The sequence below is a fragment of the Papio anubis genome, chromosome 17 (assembly GCF_008728515.1).
Source record: "Papio anubis isolate 15944 chromosome 17, Panubis1.0, whole genome shotgun sequence".
In the NCBI taxonomy this organism is placed as follows: Eukaryota; Metazoa; Chordata; class Mammalia; order Primates; family Cercopithecidae; genus Papio; species Papio anubis.
The window spans coordinates 48,791,698-48,807,516 of NC_044992.1; the positions used below are offsets into that span (position 1 = coordinate 48,791,698).

The 15,819-nt window shown below is 58.6% G+C and overlaps 2 protein-coding genes across 3 annotated transcripts; both read right to left on the reverse strand.

Moving 5' to 3' along the window:
* Window positions 1–240: 240 nt before the first annotated feature.
* Window positions 241–5,080, reverse strand: KRT16 (keratin 16). Of its 2 annotated transcripts, XM_003912998.5 has the most exons (8): window positions 3,664–5,074; window positions 3,153–3,235; window positions 2,835–2,991; window positions 2,559–2,720; window positions 2,344–2,469; window positions 1,822–2,042; window positions 1,681–1,727; window positions 1,269–1,520 (listed from the first exon to the last, which is right to left on the reverse strand). In XM_003912998.5, the coding sequence occupies exons 1-8, from the start codon at window positions 4,195–4,197 to the stop codon at window positions 1,420–1,422; spliced, it is 1,431 nt and encodes a 476-aa protein (XP_003913047.1). In that variant the 5' UTR covers window positions 4,198–5,074; the 3' UTR covers window positions 1,269–1,419. The 2 variants fall into 2 exon arrangements, with proteins under 2 accessions (XP_009188882.3, XP_003913047.1); XM_009190618.4 differs by having other exon boundaries at window positions 241–1,727; window positions 3,664–5,080.
* Window positions 5,081–10,084: 5,004 nt separating this feature from the next.
* KRT17 (keratin 17) lies at window positions 10,085–15,522 on the reverse strand. Its single transcript, XM_003912987.4, has 8 exons — window positions 14,745–15,522; window positions 13,613–13,695; window positions 13,024–13,180; window positions 12,257–12,418; window positions 11,630–11,755; window positions 11,323–11,543; window positions 11,198–11,220; window positions 10,085–10,345 (listed from the first exon to the last, which is right to left on the reverse strand). Exons 1-8 carry the CDS (start codon window positions 15,174–15,176, stop codon window positions 10,251–10,253), a joined length of 1,299 nt encoding a protein of 432 aa, XP_003913036.1. The 5' UTR covers window positions 15,177–15,522; the 3' UTR covers window positions 10,085–10,250.
* Window positions 15,523–15,819: the final 297 nt, after the last annotated feature.

Consider the following 15,819-nt stretch of genomic DNA (forward strand, 5'->3'; position numbering starts at 1 on the left):
TCCTGGCTAACATGGTGAAACCCCATCTCTACTAAAAATACAAAAAAAAAAAAAAATTAGCCTGGCGTGATGACGGGCGCCTGTAGTCCCAGCTACTCGGAAGGCTGAGGCAGGAGAATGGCGTGAACCCGGGAGGTAGAGCTTGCAGTGAGCCGAGATGGCGCCACTGCACTTCCACCTGGGCGACAGAGAGAGACTCTGTCTCAAAAAAAAAAAAAAGTCTTATGATGTTGTGCATACATAACTTTTTTTAATTTAAATATTTAAAATATGGAAGATATCCACGAAGAAGGAACGCCAACTGAGAGGTATGGGCCATATCTCAGTCAGGTAGGGTGACTCAGGGGTTTAGACCTGGGAGGGGCAGGAGGACACCAAGCTGGGTTTAGACTGAAGGCTGAGTGCTGGAGGGAAATGGGATCCATTATGGGCTGTTAAGCAGGGGAGTCCTGATCTCACCCTTGTTCTTGATCTTGACCATATTCTGGTGGAAATCATTCAGCAGAAATTGAATGTGGATGAGACTGACTCTCAAGGGGACCCAGTTAGGCTGTGCCCAGGTCTAGGGAGAGAGGAAGAAGATCTGAACATGGCAGCGGCCATGGGGCAGCAGGTGTTTCCTAGGGTGCTCATCAGCACGCAATTCACCAGCTGAAGGGAATGAGGAAGGAAGAGTTGATGGGGTGTGAGGAGAAGCAGGCTGGGAGAAGGAGGATTTCAGGTCTGACAAGGACACCATTCTCAAGGCAGAAAGCACTCCCTTCCACCCTCCAACCTAAAAACTGTGTGCAGGTGTGGAGGAGCCCATGGGTAGAGTTAAGATTCAAGTGTGGGAGTCTTTGGGTTGAAATACCTAAAAAGATAGAGTAGTGTTAAAGGCATGGACTTTGCAGACAGACAGGACTGAGTTTGAGCTCCAGCCATGATCTGCATGATTTTATGCAAGTTACTGAAACTCTCTGAATTCTGAGGGTTGTCAGTTCCAAAATGGGCCTGACCACACCCACCTCACAGGGTTGCAAGGACAATATCATAAAATAGTCTCTGTAGAATGCCTCCATGGTGTCAGTCAACACGTGTGGACACTCCCACACTCCCCCATCCCACCTCCCAATTCCACAGAGCATGGAGGTCTTCCAGGAAGACCCTTCAAGATCTTCTGAGATTTGTCCCATTTCCCACATCTCTCAGGTTGTGAGGCTCCAGAAGGTTTCTGGAGAGCACCTGCAACTCCCCTCCCATCAGTTCAAGAACAGAGATCACACAGGTTTGCATCAACCAGAAAGTCAGCTTTATTAGCCCACCACCAGCGGAGGAGCAGGGGAGACAGCTGGGAACGGCGCCATGAGAGCAGGGTCCTGACCCGGGCCTTCAGAAGGTGAGGCCAGCTGGTGGGCAGGAGGCTGTGGTGGAGGCAGCTCAGTTCGAGGAGCTCTGGCCCTGGCTGAAGCTGGATGAGCCCTGCTCCTTGAGGATGGGCCGGGTCTGACGGCTCGAAGAAGACGAGGAGGAGGTGAAGACTGTGGGAGAGAGAAGAGGAGGTGAGAAGGAGTCTGAGAGCTGAGCAGACTCCAGGGCAGGGAGAAGGGAGGGCTGGGAGCTCTGAGGAGAAGGGCCCGGCCCCCACTCCATGGAAACAGGCAAAGGGGCTGCAGTGCGGGGGAGCCTCAGAAGCCTTACCCTCGCGGGAAGAATAGGATTGGCCAGATGCGTGCTGGGAGGAAAGGCTGTGGGAGAGAAAAGGCAGGGCAGTCAGTTGTGCTGAGAGCAACAGGGGGGCTAAAGGGTCTGGGAGGCAGAACTGGGGGGCCTGGGACTCACTGGGCGTCCTCGCCCTCCAGCAGGCGGCGGTAGGTGGCGATCTCCTGCTCCAGCCGCGTCTTCACGTCCAGCAGGATCTGGTACTCCTGGCTCTGCTGCTCCATCTCACAACGTAGCTGGGCCAGCTGCTCCTCCACGCTGCCGATCAGTCCCTGGATCTGGGACAGCTGCATGCAGTAGCGGCCTTTGGTCTCCTCCAGGCTGTTCTCCAGGGATGCTTTCTGCAAGCGAAAGAGAGAAAGAGTCAATGGAGGTGGTCACTCCTGTCCCTCCAGGTCTCTGGGCATGCTTTTTGAGAGGTGCCTGGATTTTGATCCCAGTTGGGGTACTGACGGGCCAGACAATATGGAGAAAAGCTAGCCCACTATTCTAGGGCTTAATTTCTCTGTCTATATAATGGGTCCCATGAGTCCTCTGGTCCCATCCTGAGAAAAGAAAGGTGGAACTAGATTGTGGCTTGTTGAGGGGGTGGTGGCCATTACTGGTGGCTTGGGGGCTGCTGCTGTACCGGGTCCTTCATACCATGCTGAGCTGGGACTGCAGCTCAATCTCCAGGCCCTGGAACACCCTCCGGAGCTCCGTCACCTCACTGCGGCTGCTCTGTACCAGTTCGCTGTTGGAGGCCACTTCTTTGTTTAGCTCCTCGGTCTGAGACAGGAAAGCAGAACGAAAGGTGAGGCTCTCCCAAAGCCCCCGGCTGGGAAGTGCTGCAGGCTCACTGAGGGCCCGAGCCCCACCTTGCTCAGGAACCAGGCCTCAGCATCTCTGCGGTTTTTCTCTGCCATCTGCTCGTACTGGTCGCGCATCTCATTCAGGATGCGGCTCAGGTCCACGCCAGGTGCGGCATCCATCTCCACGTTCACATCTCCACCGCTCTGACCTCGAAGAGCAAGCATCTCCTGGGAAGGGATGGCAGGAGGCAGTCAGCTCAGCAGACTCCTCTCCTGGCCCTGGGTGCATCTGGCAACCCCACCAAACCAGCCTCCCACCCCGGAAGCCAGCAGCAACCGCACCTCCTCATGGTTCTTCCTCAGGTAGGCCAGCTCCTCCTTCAGGCCTTCGATCTGCATCTCCAGGTCAGTCCTGGCCAGGGTCAGCTCATCCAACACCCGGCGCAGGCCATTGACATCGGCCTCCACGGTCTGCCGCAGGGCCAGTTCGTGCTCGTACCTGGCAGGACAGAGGTCAGGTCCTCAGCTGCAGCCCTGAGGAGTCTGAGGCTCGGGGTCTGCTGGCCCTGCTGGGTGGACAGAACTCCCTGCCCCACAGTGACAGAGCCCCACTCTTTGTCCCTTGCCCTCTGCCCCCAGCCCACCATGTTGGCTGCTCACTTTGTCCTGAAGTCATCGGCTGCCAGCCTGGCATTGTCAATCTGCAAAACGGGCTGCGCATTCTCAATGGTGGCTGCAATGATCTGGAGTGGGGATGGAGGACAGGAGCCCTGGTCAGCCAAGGACCTTACTACCTGAGCATGAAAGGCAGAAAGGGGCAAAAGGAACCTCCCCAAATCTGTAAGTCTCCTGGCTGGCAGGGCTGCCTTCTCCACCAGCTCAGGGTATGTAGGGACACACTCCATCCCAATCACCCCCTTCCTGGTTCCAAGGCAGGGAAGCTGAACTTGCAGCTGAACCCTTGCAGGAAATAAGAGATTCAGGGTTCCAGCCCCAGCCCGGGCACAGAGATGCTGAAAAGGACCCTCTACCACCACTTCCCTGGGTGATCCTGGCCACTCTCCAAAGGTGCCCAGTCTCCCTGTTTGTAAAGTGTAATTGCTAAAAAGAGGTATCCCAAGGGCCACTATAGTGCCAGTCTCTCTCTCTGCTCCATACACCAGTCACCCACCTTGTTCCTCAGGTCCTCGATGGTCTTGAAGTAGGGACTGTAGTCTTTGATCTCACTGGGCCGCTGCCTCTGGTACCAGTCGCGGATCTTCACCTCCAGGTCGGCGTTGGCCTCCTCCAGAGCACGCACCTTGTCCAGGTAGGAGGCCAGGCGGTCGTTGAGGTTCTGCATGGTCACCTTCTCACTGCCCACCAGAAGCCCATCACCACCAGCAAAGACACCACCAAAGCCACCACCCAAGCCACCACCCAAGCCACCACCGAAGCCAGCACCATATCCTCCCCCGAAGCCACTACCAAAGCTGCTGCTGCTGCTGAAGCCACCGCCATAGCCGCCCCCCAGCCCGCAGGCTCCCCCAGAGGAGAAGCGGGAGGAGGAGACAGACAGGCCCCCGCCGTAGGTGCTGGGGGCGCGGCAGGACCCTCCAGCCAGGACGGAGGAGATGCGGCTGGAGCCGCCCCCGATGCCGCCCCCGATGCCGCAGGAGCCCTTCATGGAGCTGGAGGAGGTGAACTGGCGGCTGCAGGTGGTCATGGTGCCAAGGAGGGAGGTGAGCGAGCGAGCAGTTGGCTGAAAGAAAGGAAGGTGCTCAGGAAGGCTGAGAGTGTGCTGTGGCTGCCTCCAATCCCAGAGACCTTTATATGCACCTGGGGAAGGCGGGGCTCTCCTAACTGCTGACTCCGGGTTCCCCTCCAGATTTCATCACTCCCGGTCCCGTCCTACTCCTCACTCTGGATTATTCAGCCCAGGATCAACTCCACTGTGTGCCGGCTCGGAGTTCCCACCCAGCTTTGGGGGTGTGGGGCTGAGAGAAAAACACACAAATGCAAGTAGGTGGTGACTCAGGCTAGGCAGCCGGGAATCAGGCTCCCGTTCCTGGAGCCCTCAGGGCCAGTGGGGCCTTGGCACAGGTGGCTTTGTGGCAACTGCGTCCCCAGGCAGTGAGTCAGCCCTTCAGAAGAACTCCCTGCCCCACAGTGACAGCCTTGGCTGAAAGAGACCTCAGTGATGCCATCCCGGGCTGTCTTGGGGAGCAGTTGTGGGGATCCTACATGTCCCACTCTGGGCAGGGGCAGAGTTCGTGCCTTCACTCTGCTTGCTGTGTGGCCTGAGGCTCCCCACTTCCCATCTCTGGGCCTGTTTCCCCTCGGTGGTGACAAGGCTAGACTGGGTGACTGCAGAGTCCCTTCTGGTTCTAAAAATCCTATGACTCTCTTTCCCCTGTTGGATGTAATTCCAGTTCTGGAGGCTGCCTGGAGCCCCTGGGATCTCCAGAAGTGTGTGTACCATACAAACAGCACCGGCCATGGAGCCAGACAGGCGGCACCAAGTCCCTGCTCTGCCTTTACCAGCTGCATAGCACAGGCCGGTCCTATAACCCCTTGATCCTCAGTTTTCTCATGTGTAAAAGGGGATGACACACCACTAGCCACAAAGAAACATGCGCGCAGGACCCCACCAGCCCTTCCCTGAGGGCCAGCCCTGCCCCTCAGCCTCCCCATCCTGCCCCTTCAGCCACCTGCTCCTCACACTCACCTCTACACACTGGCACCCTCCCACACCCCTACGCGGGACCCTGCACCCCCCACACTCCCAGCTGAAGAACACCACAGCCCCACACCTAGCTCCTCCACTCCTCTACCGCCCTCTCCTAATCACAGGCACCCCACCTGCAGGCTGATGGGAGGGAGCCCGTCCTGCCACTGTAGCCAGGTGTGACCCCTGACTCCGCCATGGGCCTCAGAGTCCCCGACCCTGTAGAAACAGGACTGGCTGGGGATCCATTCCCAGCAGTTCTCTTTCCCATGTCCACAGATCCCAGACTGGGCCTGGCAGCTCCATTCATCCAGCTGAGCTGGGGGAGAGCACTCGTCATGGGCACACTCAGGCATGCACGGAGAGCCTGGTGTGTGCTGTACGGTTCTGTGAGTGAGGATGAGGGGGGCGTTATTCCTGACACCAGTTCTCAGGTGAAGGAGCTGGGATTCGGGGAGGGTAAGTGGGCTTTCCAAGACACCAGTCACTGGAAGCTGAGATGTGAACCTGCCTGCCTGTTCTCCTTGCCTAAGCCAGTTCCATCACCCTGAGCCCTCTCTCTGTGCATCTCAAATTTACATCATTTTCTTGATCAGAGGGAACAGAGGGGAAACCAGAGACAGGCGGAGATTCACTCAACGTCACTCTGCTTTAAGCTGCAGAGCTGCAACCAGAACCCAGAGCTCTGGCCCTCTCCAAGCTCCCACCATGCCTGCAGGCGGGGCCAGTATACCCGACTCTCACCCACCTCCCCACGGTCACTGGCACAAGGTCTGCCCACAGTGGGTGTGGCCTTGGCCTGAGAGCCTGGTCCAACACCAAGGCCTGGAGGGATGAGGGAGCACCAAGACGGGGCCTCCTCGGGGTGCTGTGGGGTGTCCCTTGGTGCTGGCCACTGGCCTTGCTCTGCAGTGCCTCCGTTGAGGTGAGGAGCCCAGAGACGGCCTGCCTCTGCCTGAGCTCCAGTGAGGCAGGTAATTCCTTGTCTCAGCAGAACCAGCGTTTTGTCACTGCTACATCTCCCCTGGCCACTCACCCCAGAGGTAAGAGCAGAACGGATGCACATGCCTTCAGAGCCAAACCTGGGAGAGGGAACCCGACACTCCCCACCCCCACCCCAAAGAGGGGCAAAGGGGACCCCAGAATCTTGGACCAAAACCTCAGTGTTCAGATGTCAGAGTGGGCGTGGAGTTCCAGTCCAACCACAGACCCATCACCCTCAGAACTAAAAATGGTCTTCAAGGTCACCAAAGGCTATCATTACCCCAAACGGAGAGGGCGAAATCCTTATCCAGGTAAAGCAGCCCAAAAGCGAGAGAGCAGAGACTCAAGCCAGCTCCACCTCCCAAGCCAGGGTTCACACCGACTCTCGCAGTGGAGTCTCTGTGAACTCTTCACTCCCTGCCCCCATCGTGTGTGCGCGCACACACACCGCTTTCTCATTGGCACACTGCCCCACACCAAGTTCCCCATTCCAGGAGGTGTCAGGGTGGGATTACACACAATCCCAGCACTGCAGGCCTGGGGATCTGCCTGGGCTCAGAAGCTGCAGAAAGTTGCTGACCAATGCGCCAAACTGCTCAGCCAACTCCATAAATCACGCACCTGCCCTGTGCACAGCTCTCGGGGGCTGGGGGTGAAGAGGGAGATGGTGACATAGTCTCTGACCTTCGAAGAACTTATCATTTGACCCTGGAGGGAAAACTAACAGTGGAAAATATAGAACCTGGCCAGGAGCCCTGGGGTGCTGGGCTTGCCTGTCACGCCCACACAACAGGAGGCAACTGGGGTAGGCATTGCCCCCCTGAGCCTCAGCAGTAGAGGAGGGAGCTGCCCTCCTGGCATTGACCTCTGGAAGGGTCCTAGCAGAGAAAGGCACCAGCAGGGCCTCAGAAGATCTGAGCTGACAGAGGAGGAAGAGGTGTTTCCTCTGCACCAGTGATGCACACCTGCCCCAAGGTGACCAAAAGCCAGGACCACTAAGCCTGGTGAGCACAGAGAAACCCACTGGGCATCCTCCAGGCAGAGGATTCCTCCCCGTGCCCTGCCTCCTTCTTCCCTCCTTCGTCCTGCCCATGTCAAGCATGAGGCATGAGATCATGGCATACCTGAGGCGGCCGGGAAACACCATTGGCCAATACCACGCCTTGACTTGCAGTGATTCTCCAACCAGACAGATCCTCAGAGTCCCCATGAAGATTCGCAGCCCTTCTCCGACTCCCGCATCAGCACCGCTCAGGACAAGCCTGCTGGTGGGGCTGTTTTACAAGCTCCCCAGCCAGCTCAGGCTGGGCAGGCAGGAGGCAGCTTAGGGGGTTGAGAGGAGAGCAAAGAAGCTGAGGGGAGAGAGGGGGCTGCTGCAGGGCCCCCAGCCCCGGCTGGACAAGCCAGAGCCACAGGCTTCAGGGCAGGAGGAAGGAAAAGTAGAGCCCCACTGAGCCAGGACAGAGCAGCCTGGAATCGGGGCAAGCAAGGGCAAAAGCTTGGGCAGGACATTCAGCCCCTCTGAGTCTCAGTTTCCTTCTCTGGGAAATGGCATATTAGGAGATCAGAGGTCAAATAAATAAAGCACCTGGCAAAGGCTGGTGGCTAGAGTTATGTTTATCAGCAGGTGTTTATAAAGCACCTACTAAGTGCCTGGCACTGTGCTGGACACTCAGACTCAAAGATCGAGACAGAGAAGCCCTGGAGACATAGTCTTCTGGGGAAGAAGGTGGTAAAGACAATCCCAATACACTAATGTCAGGTCACGATGGGGTGCTGGGGCGCTGCAGAGAAACAGAGGGAGCAGGGTCCCTGGGGGAGAACAAATGTCCAGGCCCAAGCTCTGCCCCTGTGGCGGCTCCCGGGATCTGGGGAAATCTGTGGGTGCCAGGCCCACCTCCGGGGATCCTCTCCCCTCCTGCACGTTTGATGCCCCCCTTCTGAAGGTAGGGCTGTCACAGCCCCACTTTGTGAAGAGGGGCTTCTTCCCCAGCAGAGGGGCACAGTCTGGGGCTGTCTCTGGTCCTCCCCACACTCTGACCCCTCCTCACTCGCGCCATCGGTAATTGTGGACCCCAGGATCTACAGGAGGGAGAGAGAGCCCTGCCTGGAGCCTGAGGTGGGGCAGGAGGTGGGGCTCGGCTCCTCTTCCCAGCATGGAAGCCGGGCCCACTCCCCTCCCATGCCTGTCTCCATTATTGACCCCCCAGGCTCCAGGACAAGGGCTGAGTCACTGCTCCTTGGAGCCTCAGTGTCCCCATCCACACAACGAGGCGCCTTCCCCCAGATCCTCCCTGTTTCCTGGGACTATTCAGATAAATGAAGTCACCCTCCAGAATGAGCCATCTGCAGCCCAGGGCTGGTTCTTCTGGTTGTGGCAGGATGTGTGGTGGGGGCCTGGTGCAAACAGTGCCTCCCTCCTTCCCTCCATGGCGACACATTTGCTGCCAGACAGCAGGGAGACGTCAGCCTCTGACGGAGCAGAGCCTGCCCTTGCTTTGAGTCGTGCAGATACTGCTGCAGGCGCAAGTCCCCGACTCCAGGCAGCCATCTCCCCTGCAGAGAGAAACACTTTCCCGGGATGTCGTAGCTCCGAAGTCCAGGAAGGGCCTGTGACCAGCCCAAAGTCGCCCATACTCCAGTGGTCAGTACCCACCCCCATCCCTGGCCTCTGCCAGTCCCGAATCCCCAGCAACCCAGGCTCAGAGGGCTCTGGCCACTCCCATTCTCCTCGGGCCTGGGCCCCACCCCCAGCCTCCAGGCACCAGGAGAGAGAGAGTGTTTGGGGGCCCTGGTCTGATGACACCCCAGGTCCAGCAGTGATGAGGTGGAGGCACCCTCCTCCTACTAACCCCCTGTTTGAAGAAAACCAGGAAAGCAGGCCGTCCTGCCTGGCAGTTTCCGGATTTACTAGAAGGAAGATTTCCAGGTGTCAGGCTCACCTCCCACAGACTGTTCCCCACAGCCACGTTTGCTGCCAACAGCAAGAGCTGGGGCTGGTGCTCAGAGGGTGCCAGGAGTGGCTGGAGCAGGACTGTTCCTCCTCCTTTTCCTAGGAGGCAGTTTCTACCCTCCCTCATGCCACCCCTGTCCCTAGTGGGGAACCAAAGAGGGTCCAGACCGCCAGGGAGAGTGGCACTGCTCCCTGGGCACAGCCACCCCATCTGCAGTGCCCCCCGCTCTGCCCCGTCCCCATCCTGAGCAACAGCTGACCACGTGAGGAAACATTCCTGAGAGAGGCCCCATCCTTTCTCCCACACCTGCCGGGGGTCCGCAGCCTTCCCTGCAAACACCAGCCTCCCGCTCACATTCCCAGGGCAGAGGCAATGGGAGCCCCTCTTGGGGATTTCCTGAGACTCACACAGGAGTCTGGGACCCAACCACCCAGGCTGCCTTCCCCACCCACCCTCCCTTTGTGCTTATCCCAGCCCTTGCCCACCTCCTGCCCCATCTAGGGGGAGGGCACAGCCCGCAGGACCGGGAGGAGCAAACTGATTGAGTGAGTCATCTCTGAGGATTCAGGCTCCCATACCTGAGATCTTCCCATCCATTTATGGATGAGAAAGCAAGACTCAGTGAGGAGAAGTGACTGCCTAACTTCCGGAGGTCACAGAGCTACTCACAGGGCAAGCAGAGGCCACCTAGGACCACACCTGATACACCGACTCCACCCTGGGTCTAGCGCAGCCTGGACCACCCCCTGAAAATCTTCAGCCCTTGGGAGATGCGAGCACCCCCTCCAAACTCTCCCCAGACTTACTCTTTATGCTGGTCTAAGCTGACCCCTGACCTGCCAGTCAACAACAGTGGGTATCTAAGCACCATCTCCCCTCACCCTCACTCCTTCCCATTTCACCCTTTTGTCCCTAGTGCCCACTTCAGGGGCCAGAACAAGAACATATTTCATAGCTGAGTCAACAAGCTTTATTGTCATCAGGCAGAGAAGCATGGGGAAGGGACTGAAGCAGGGGGCTGAGGCTGGAAAGGCCGGAGACTTCGGGGCAGATGGGGCGGCTGCCTGGCTGCCTCCCTGCCTCCTGGGGGGCTGGCCAGGGGGAGCTGAGTCCTCAGCGGGTGGTCTGGTGGACCTGCTCGCGGGAGGAGATGACCTTGCCATCCTGGACCTCTTCCACAATGGTACGCACCTGACGGGTGGTCACCGCTGCAGGAGAAGAAGGCGCTTGAAAGTGGGTAGGGACCAGGAGACCCTCGCTAGCCCAATAGCCCTCATGGACAGGAGCCGGCTCTCTCCCTCATCCTCCCCCAGGTGCTGTGAGTGCCTCCACTGGCACTTCGAGGTCACACTACACACACATCCCTTCTGTCCCTGCCACCGCCTCCCTTCCATCCCATCCCTCTGCCGGTGGCCCTATGTGAGTCTTGCCTCCCCAGATGGGTTATTTGATTCTGACCCAGTGTGTCCTGCCAGGGAGGAGCCATGTAGACTCCATGCAATCCATCTCCATTTCTCTGCAGTCTCCAGGACATAGATTTGCTCCTATCTCCCCCATCAGACTGGGATCGCCAAGACAAAAGCCAGGCCCCTATCTCCTCCATTAGACTAGGAACCCTGGGGCTAGGATCATATCTTCTTCCTCAGACTGGAATTTGGAGAACAAGGACCATGTCCCTATCTCCCACCAGGCCAGAGTCCCCAGAGACAGGACTGCTTTTGCTCATCCGAAAGTTGTCAAGAGCAAAGATCATGAGACCATGTTCCTGTCTTCCCACCAGATGACAATCTCCAGAGCTGGGACCTGTCTCCTCCATCAGACTAGGATCTCCAAGGTAAGGACCAGTTTCCTACTCCACCCCCATCAGACCAGACAGTGTCTCTCTCGTTTGATCTTTTCCTGAGTATCAATCCTCAGTGCTAATGGATGACTTCTCCCACCCCTGCTGAGGGACAGCCATCAACTCCTGGAGCTCCTGGGGACCCTGCCCCGGCAATGTGCAGGTGGGCTGCCTGTCCCATGCACCCAGTCCCCAGGGTCTCAGCCACCAAGATGCTTACGTTCTTTCTTGTACTGAGTCAGGCTGAAATAAAATTTTAAAAAAAAGAGGAAATTAGATGTGGGTCTGAGAGCCCCCACCCCTGCCAAGAGGCCCCCAGCCCTGACCCCAGGCGCCCCCACTCACTGGGCGTCCTCGCCCTCCAGCAGGCGGCGGTAGGTGGCGATCTCCTGCTCCAGCCGCGTCTTCACGTCCAGCAGGATCTTGTACTCCTGGTTCTGCTGCTCCATCTCGCAGCGAAGCTGGGCCAGCTGCTCCTCCACGCTGCCGATGAGTCCCTGGATCTGGGACAGCTGCACGCAGTAGCGGTTCTCTGTCTCCGCCAGGCTGCCCTCCAGGGATGCTTTCTGCAGGAGGGCAGGAAGACCAGGGGTCAGTGAGGGTGGCCAGTGCCCTCTTCTGGGCCCACCCCCATGCACAGGACTGTTCCTACCATGCTGAGCTGGGACTGCAGCTCGATCTCCAAGGCCTGCATGGTGCGCCGGAGCTCCGAGATCTCACTCTTGCCGCTCTGCACCAGCTCGCTGTTGGTGGCCACCTCGCGGTTCAGCTCCTCTGTCTGCAGACGGGACACAGGACAGGGCGGTGTGAGCCTAGATCCCTCTCCCGAGTCAGGCCTCCTCCTAAATCTAACTGTGGAGAGAGTGGTGCCTTCTCACCAGCTTCCCACATCCCAAAGCCCAGAAACATGCCATTTGAAATGTTAACTTTTTATGGTTAATCCCTGCGTGTGGGAGGCACAAACCGGAAACTTGAGAACCAGCCAGAACATGTAGCCTGGCTCTTGGTGCTAGTTCCTGACTTCTTGAGGGAAAGGTGGGGACTCCCAGGGTCTTTACCCTCTGCCTTTATTCTGTGGGGGCTCCCTATCTCCCCGCCACCCCCCAGATCCAAGCTTGAGCTCAGCTCCAGGTCCATTGATGCAGCGAGTGATCCTGTGATCCATGCAGCTTACTGAGGAGGGGGCACCTCCAAGACACCTGGCCGTGGCTTACTCTCAGTGCTAAGGCCCCCGAGCCCCAGCCCCTAAGAGAGACCTCTGGCCTGCAGCAGCCCCCACCTTGCTGAAGAACCAATCCTCAGCATCCTTGCGGTTCTTCTCTGCCATCTTCTCATACTGGTCACGCATCTCGTTCAGGATACGGCTCAGGTCCACACCTGGGGCAGCGTCCATCTCCACATTGATCTCACCGCCCACCTGGCCTCGCAGGGCGTTCATCTCCTATGGAAAAACGGGATGTGGGTGTGCACATCTGCACCCATCCTGACCTCTCACTCCCAAGCCTTCCCCACAAGGGGACCCCACTGCCCACAAGGACCCCTCCTTTGTTCTCCCTCTGCTCTATCTGACCCTCTAAATGATTTTTATTCATCTGCTCAGTATTATCTCCACCATCAGACTCCATCTCCCCCATTAGACCAAGGGCTCTCCAAACTAAAATCTAATTATTAGACCTAGGCCCCAAAAATTTCCACTCTAACTTCCAAGCTTCTCTGTAGATGTTCAGCTTTGAGAGTTTGAAATGGAACAAGAAGGAGACTTCCTTACTTATCCCCTGCCCTCGTGAGGTAGGCCAGGGCAGGTAGAGGGAGCCTCTGAGGGCCCCTAGGAGGTTCCTTGGGTACAGAGAAGCCATGTAGTACAAAGAGGAGTCTACCCTGCACGCTGGACCCCAAGGATCAGGGCTCTGCAGACAGGGAAGCCCTCTAAGGTGACTAATCCCATGCGCCTGCTCTGCTCTCTCCCACGGCCTCAGCCATGGCCCAGCCCCAGGGCTCTGCCACCCACTCCTCAGCCTCTTTGACCTTCTGCCCCAGCCACCTCACCTCCTCGTGGTTCTTCTTCAGGTAGGCCAGCTCCTCCTTGAGGTTCTCAATCTGCATCTCCAGGTCGGCTCTGGCCAGGGTCAGCTCATCCAGCACCCTGCGCAGGCCATTGATATCGGCCTCCACGCTCAGGCGCAGGGCCTGCTCGGTCTCAAACCTGCCGTGGGAATCAGAGACTTCAACCCAGGCTGCTTAGACCTGCAGGTCCAGGTCCTGGCTGCTCACCTGCCTTCATTTTGCTAGGACTCCAAGGGGTTGGAAGGGCTGATGAGAAGGTCGAGTGGAAACAAATTCCAGTCCTGGGGCCCGGGGACCATCACAGGGCCAGATCCCACGCCCACCAGCTTCCTTACTTCTCTACGCCTCCCACCTCCCCTCCCTCTCTTCTGTTCCCCGCCTAAGCCCAGCAACCTTCAGAACTGGCTGCCTTCCCTGCATCCTGGACTAAGGAGTGGGGCTCCTAGGACTGCCCCACTCTGAGCTCCTGGGCCTTGCCACAAGCAACCAAGGAGTCCTGGGGTCAGGAGGGATACCCCGAGATCCTCCCTGAGCTGGCCCGGGCTGCCCAAGCCCACTGGCCAGGACTCACTTGGTGCGGAAGTCATCAGCAGCCAGACGGGCATTGTCGATCTGCAACAGGATGTTGGCATTGTCCACGGTGGCTGTGAGGATCTGAGGAGATGGGAGAGTAGTCAGGTCATTGGATGGGGGTGGCTGAGCCCACACCAGCATTCTGAGCAGATCTTCCTGCCTGGGGGCCTCTCTTCCCTCCCAGTCCCTTCCTTGCCCTGTGCTGTATTATTGGCAGAGGAGGGGCAAGCAGGAGTCTGAAGGGCTGAAAGGTGCCTCTTCTTCCCCCGCTACTCAGTACCTGCCTCCCCCACCAGACCCCCATGGCAGGCTCAGCCTTAAAGGAGAAGAGACAGCTGGCTGGGAGTATGAGGCAACCAGAAAAGAATGGGAAAATGTCCCCAGGCAGAAGCTGTCCCAGAATTCTAGAACAAGGGAGGGGATGTGGGCAATCCCCTCGTTTCACAGCCAGCTAGAGGGTGCCCCTGACAGGCTTCCCCAAAAGGAGGCTAAAGGAGCCCTCACCAAAGAGTGGCTCCAAATCAGAAATCAGGACCCCTCCTAATCCCTAACCGTGGGCTCCAGCCAGCAGCCCCGCCCCCTGGGGTTTGCTGAGCCCGTCTTAAGGGACAGCAGGAGGAAAGAAGAAGCCAGAAAAATCCCCAAATAAGGCACATCAGAGGCCTTCCCCACCCTGAGGTCCCGCCCCACAGGGACCTCCCCCCGCAGCAGGTGCTATCAGGAGCTCACTCAGACACCCCCACTCCACATCACCCAAAACCCCCTCCTGCTGACCCCTGCTCCAAAGGAGCAAGACACCACGCATCCAGCGGCCCAGGGGCCCAGCCCTCCCTCTGCATCCTCCTGCCTCATCCTACAACCTCTCCAGGTGGAGGAGCTCCACGAGGGAGAAACTGAGGCTCCAAGGGGCTCCACAGGGCCTGTTTGTTCGTGACTCAGACTGCTGCCCTCAGAAAAGGGGGATGTGGGCCACACAGGGGCCCCAAGGCAGGTTCCCGGAAGCTAAGCCACAGCCAAACCACCCTTGGCTCCCTGAGGCCGTGTGGCTGGACTCCAGGCCTTTGGCCAGGGCAGGAGTTAGGGGGAAGACGTCATGCCCCCCAGAGACCCCTCCCACCAGCAGGCCTTACCTTGTTCTGCAGCTCCTCGATTGTCCTGTGGTACTGGCTGTAGTCACGGGCGGGCCCTGGGGCCTGCCTCTGGTACCAATCACGGATCTTCACCTCCAGTTCAGTGTTGGCCTCCTCCAGGGCGCGCACCTTGTCCAGGTAGGAGGCCAGGCGGTCATTGAGGTTCTGCATGGTGGCCTTCTCACCTCCGGCCAGCAGCCCATCAACGCCCCCAAAGCTGCTGCCATAGCCACCGCCAGAACCAAAGCTGTAGCAGCTGGAGTAGCTGCTACCCCCGAGGGCGCTGCCCAGGCCTCCAGCAGATCCCAGCCTGCAGGAGCCGGCACCCAGGCCGCCAGACAGCCGGCAGGAGGTGCGGGATGAGCCGCCCCCCAGGCCGGAGGAGCCCTTGATGGAGCTGGAGGAGGTGAACTGGCGGATGGTGGTGGTCATGGTGGCAGCAGCAGGAGGCAGGCACAGAGGAGAAGGGCTGGAGAAGAGAGGGGCCCCAAGGTGTGTAGGGCTGCCGGGGTTTGCCCGCTTCCTTTATAGGCCACCAAGTGGGCGTAGCGATTACAACAGGCTTGCTCCTCTGTTTCCATTCCCCTGGGCTTTCATCACCACTGGCCACCTGCCAGCTTCCAGGTGGCTGGGGGCCCCCTCCCCGCCCATCATCAGGAATTTGCCTCATTTCTCCAAATCCTCATGCTGGGTGCCGTGCGTGTGCGTGTGCGTGCCTCTGGTCTCAGGCCCGTCACCTGTGATTCAGGCGGGCCCTCCAGCTATGCTTTCCCATGACCTAATACGGAGAAGAGCAGAAGGCAGGACGTCACCGTCCCCAGGCCCTCCCAGGCAGCCACCACCCCAGCCCGGCCCGCCTCAACCCTGTCTGGTGGGGAAATGGGTTGCAGTGTCAGGTGACCCCCCGAAGTTGCTGTCTTTCACCCCACACTGCTCCACCCACGGTGCTGGCCCGGGGCTGGGTGCTGAAGAGACAGAGGGGACTGAGAGCCTATCCTGCCTTGGAAACGGAGCCCAAACCCACCAGGCCCACCTCACAGCACAGAAATGCCATCAAGCTTCGGAGACCAACCCA

What these genes read in the sequence shown, in the direction of transcription:
- KRT16 (XM_009190618.4), bottom strand. Translation starts at nt 4,197, where the DNA reads ATGACCACCTGCAGCCGCCAGTTCACCTCCTCCAGCTCCATGAAGGGC. An exon ending in GCCGATGACTTCAGGACAAA is followed by an intron (nt 2,992 to 3,152) that starts GTGAGCAGCCAA and finishes CTGTCCTGCCAG; the next exon opens with GTACGAGCACGAACTGGCCC. An exon ending in TGAGGAAGAACCATGAGGAG is followed by an intron (nt 2,721 to 2,834) that starts GTGCGGTTGCTG and finishes ATCCCTTCCCAG; the next exon opens with GAGATGCTTGCTCTTCGAGG.
- KRT17 (XM_003912987.4), bottom strand. Translation starts at nt 15,176, where the DNA reads ATGACCACCACCATCCGCCAGTTCACCTCCTCCAGCTCCATCAAGGGC. An exon ending in AGGATTGGTTCTTCAGCAAG is followed by an intron (nt 11,756 to 12,256) that starts GTGGGGGCTGCT and finishes TCCCGTCTGCAG; the next exon opens with ACAGAGGAGCTGAACCGCGA. An exon ending in CTGGAGGGCGAGGACGCCCA is followed by an intron (nt 11,221 to 11,322) that starts GTGAGTGGGGGC and finishes ATTTTATTTCAG; the next exon opens with CCTGACTCAGTACAAGAAAG.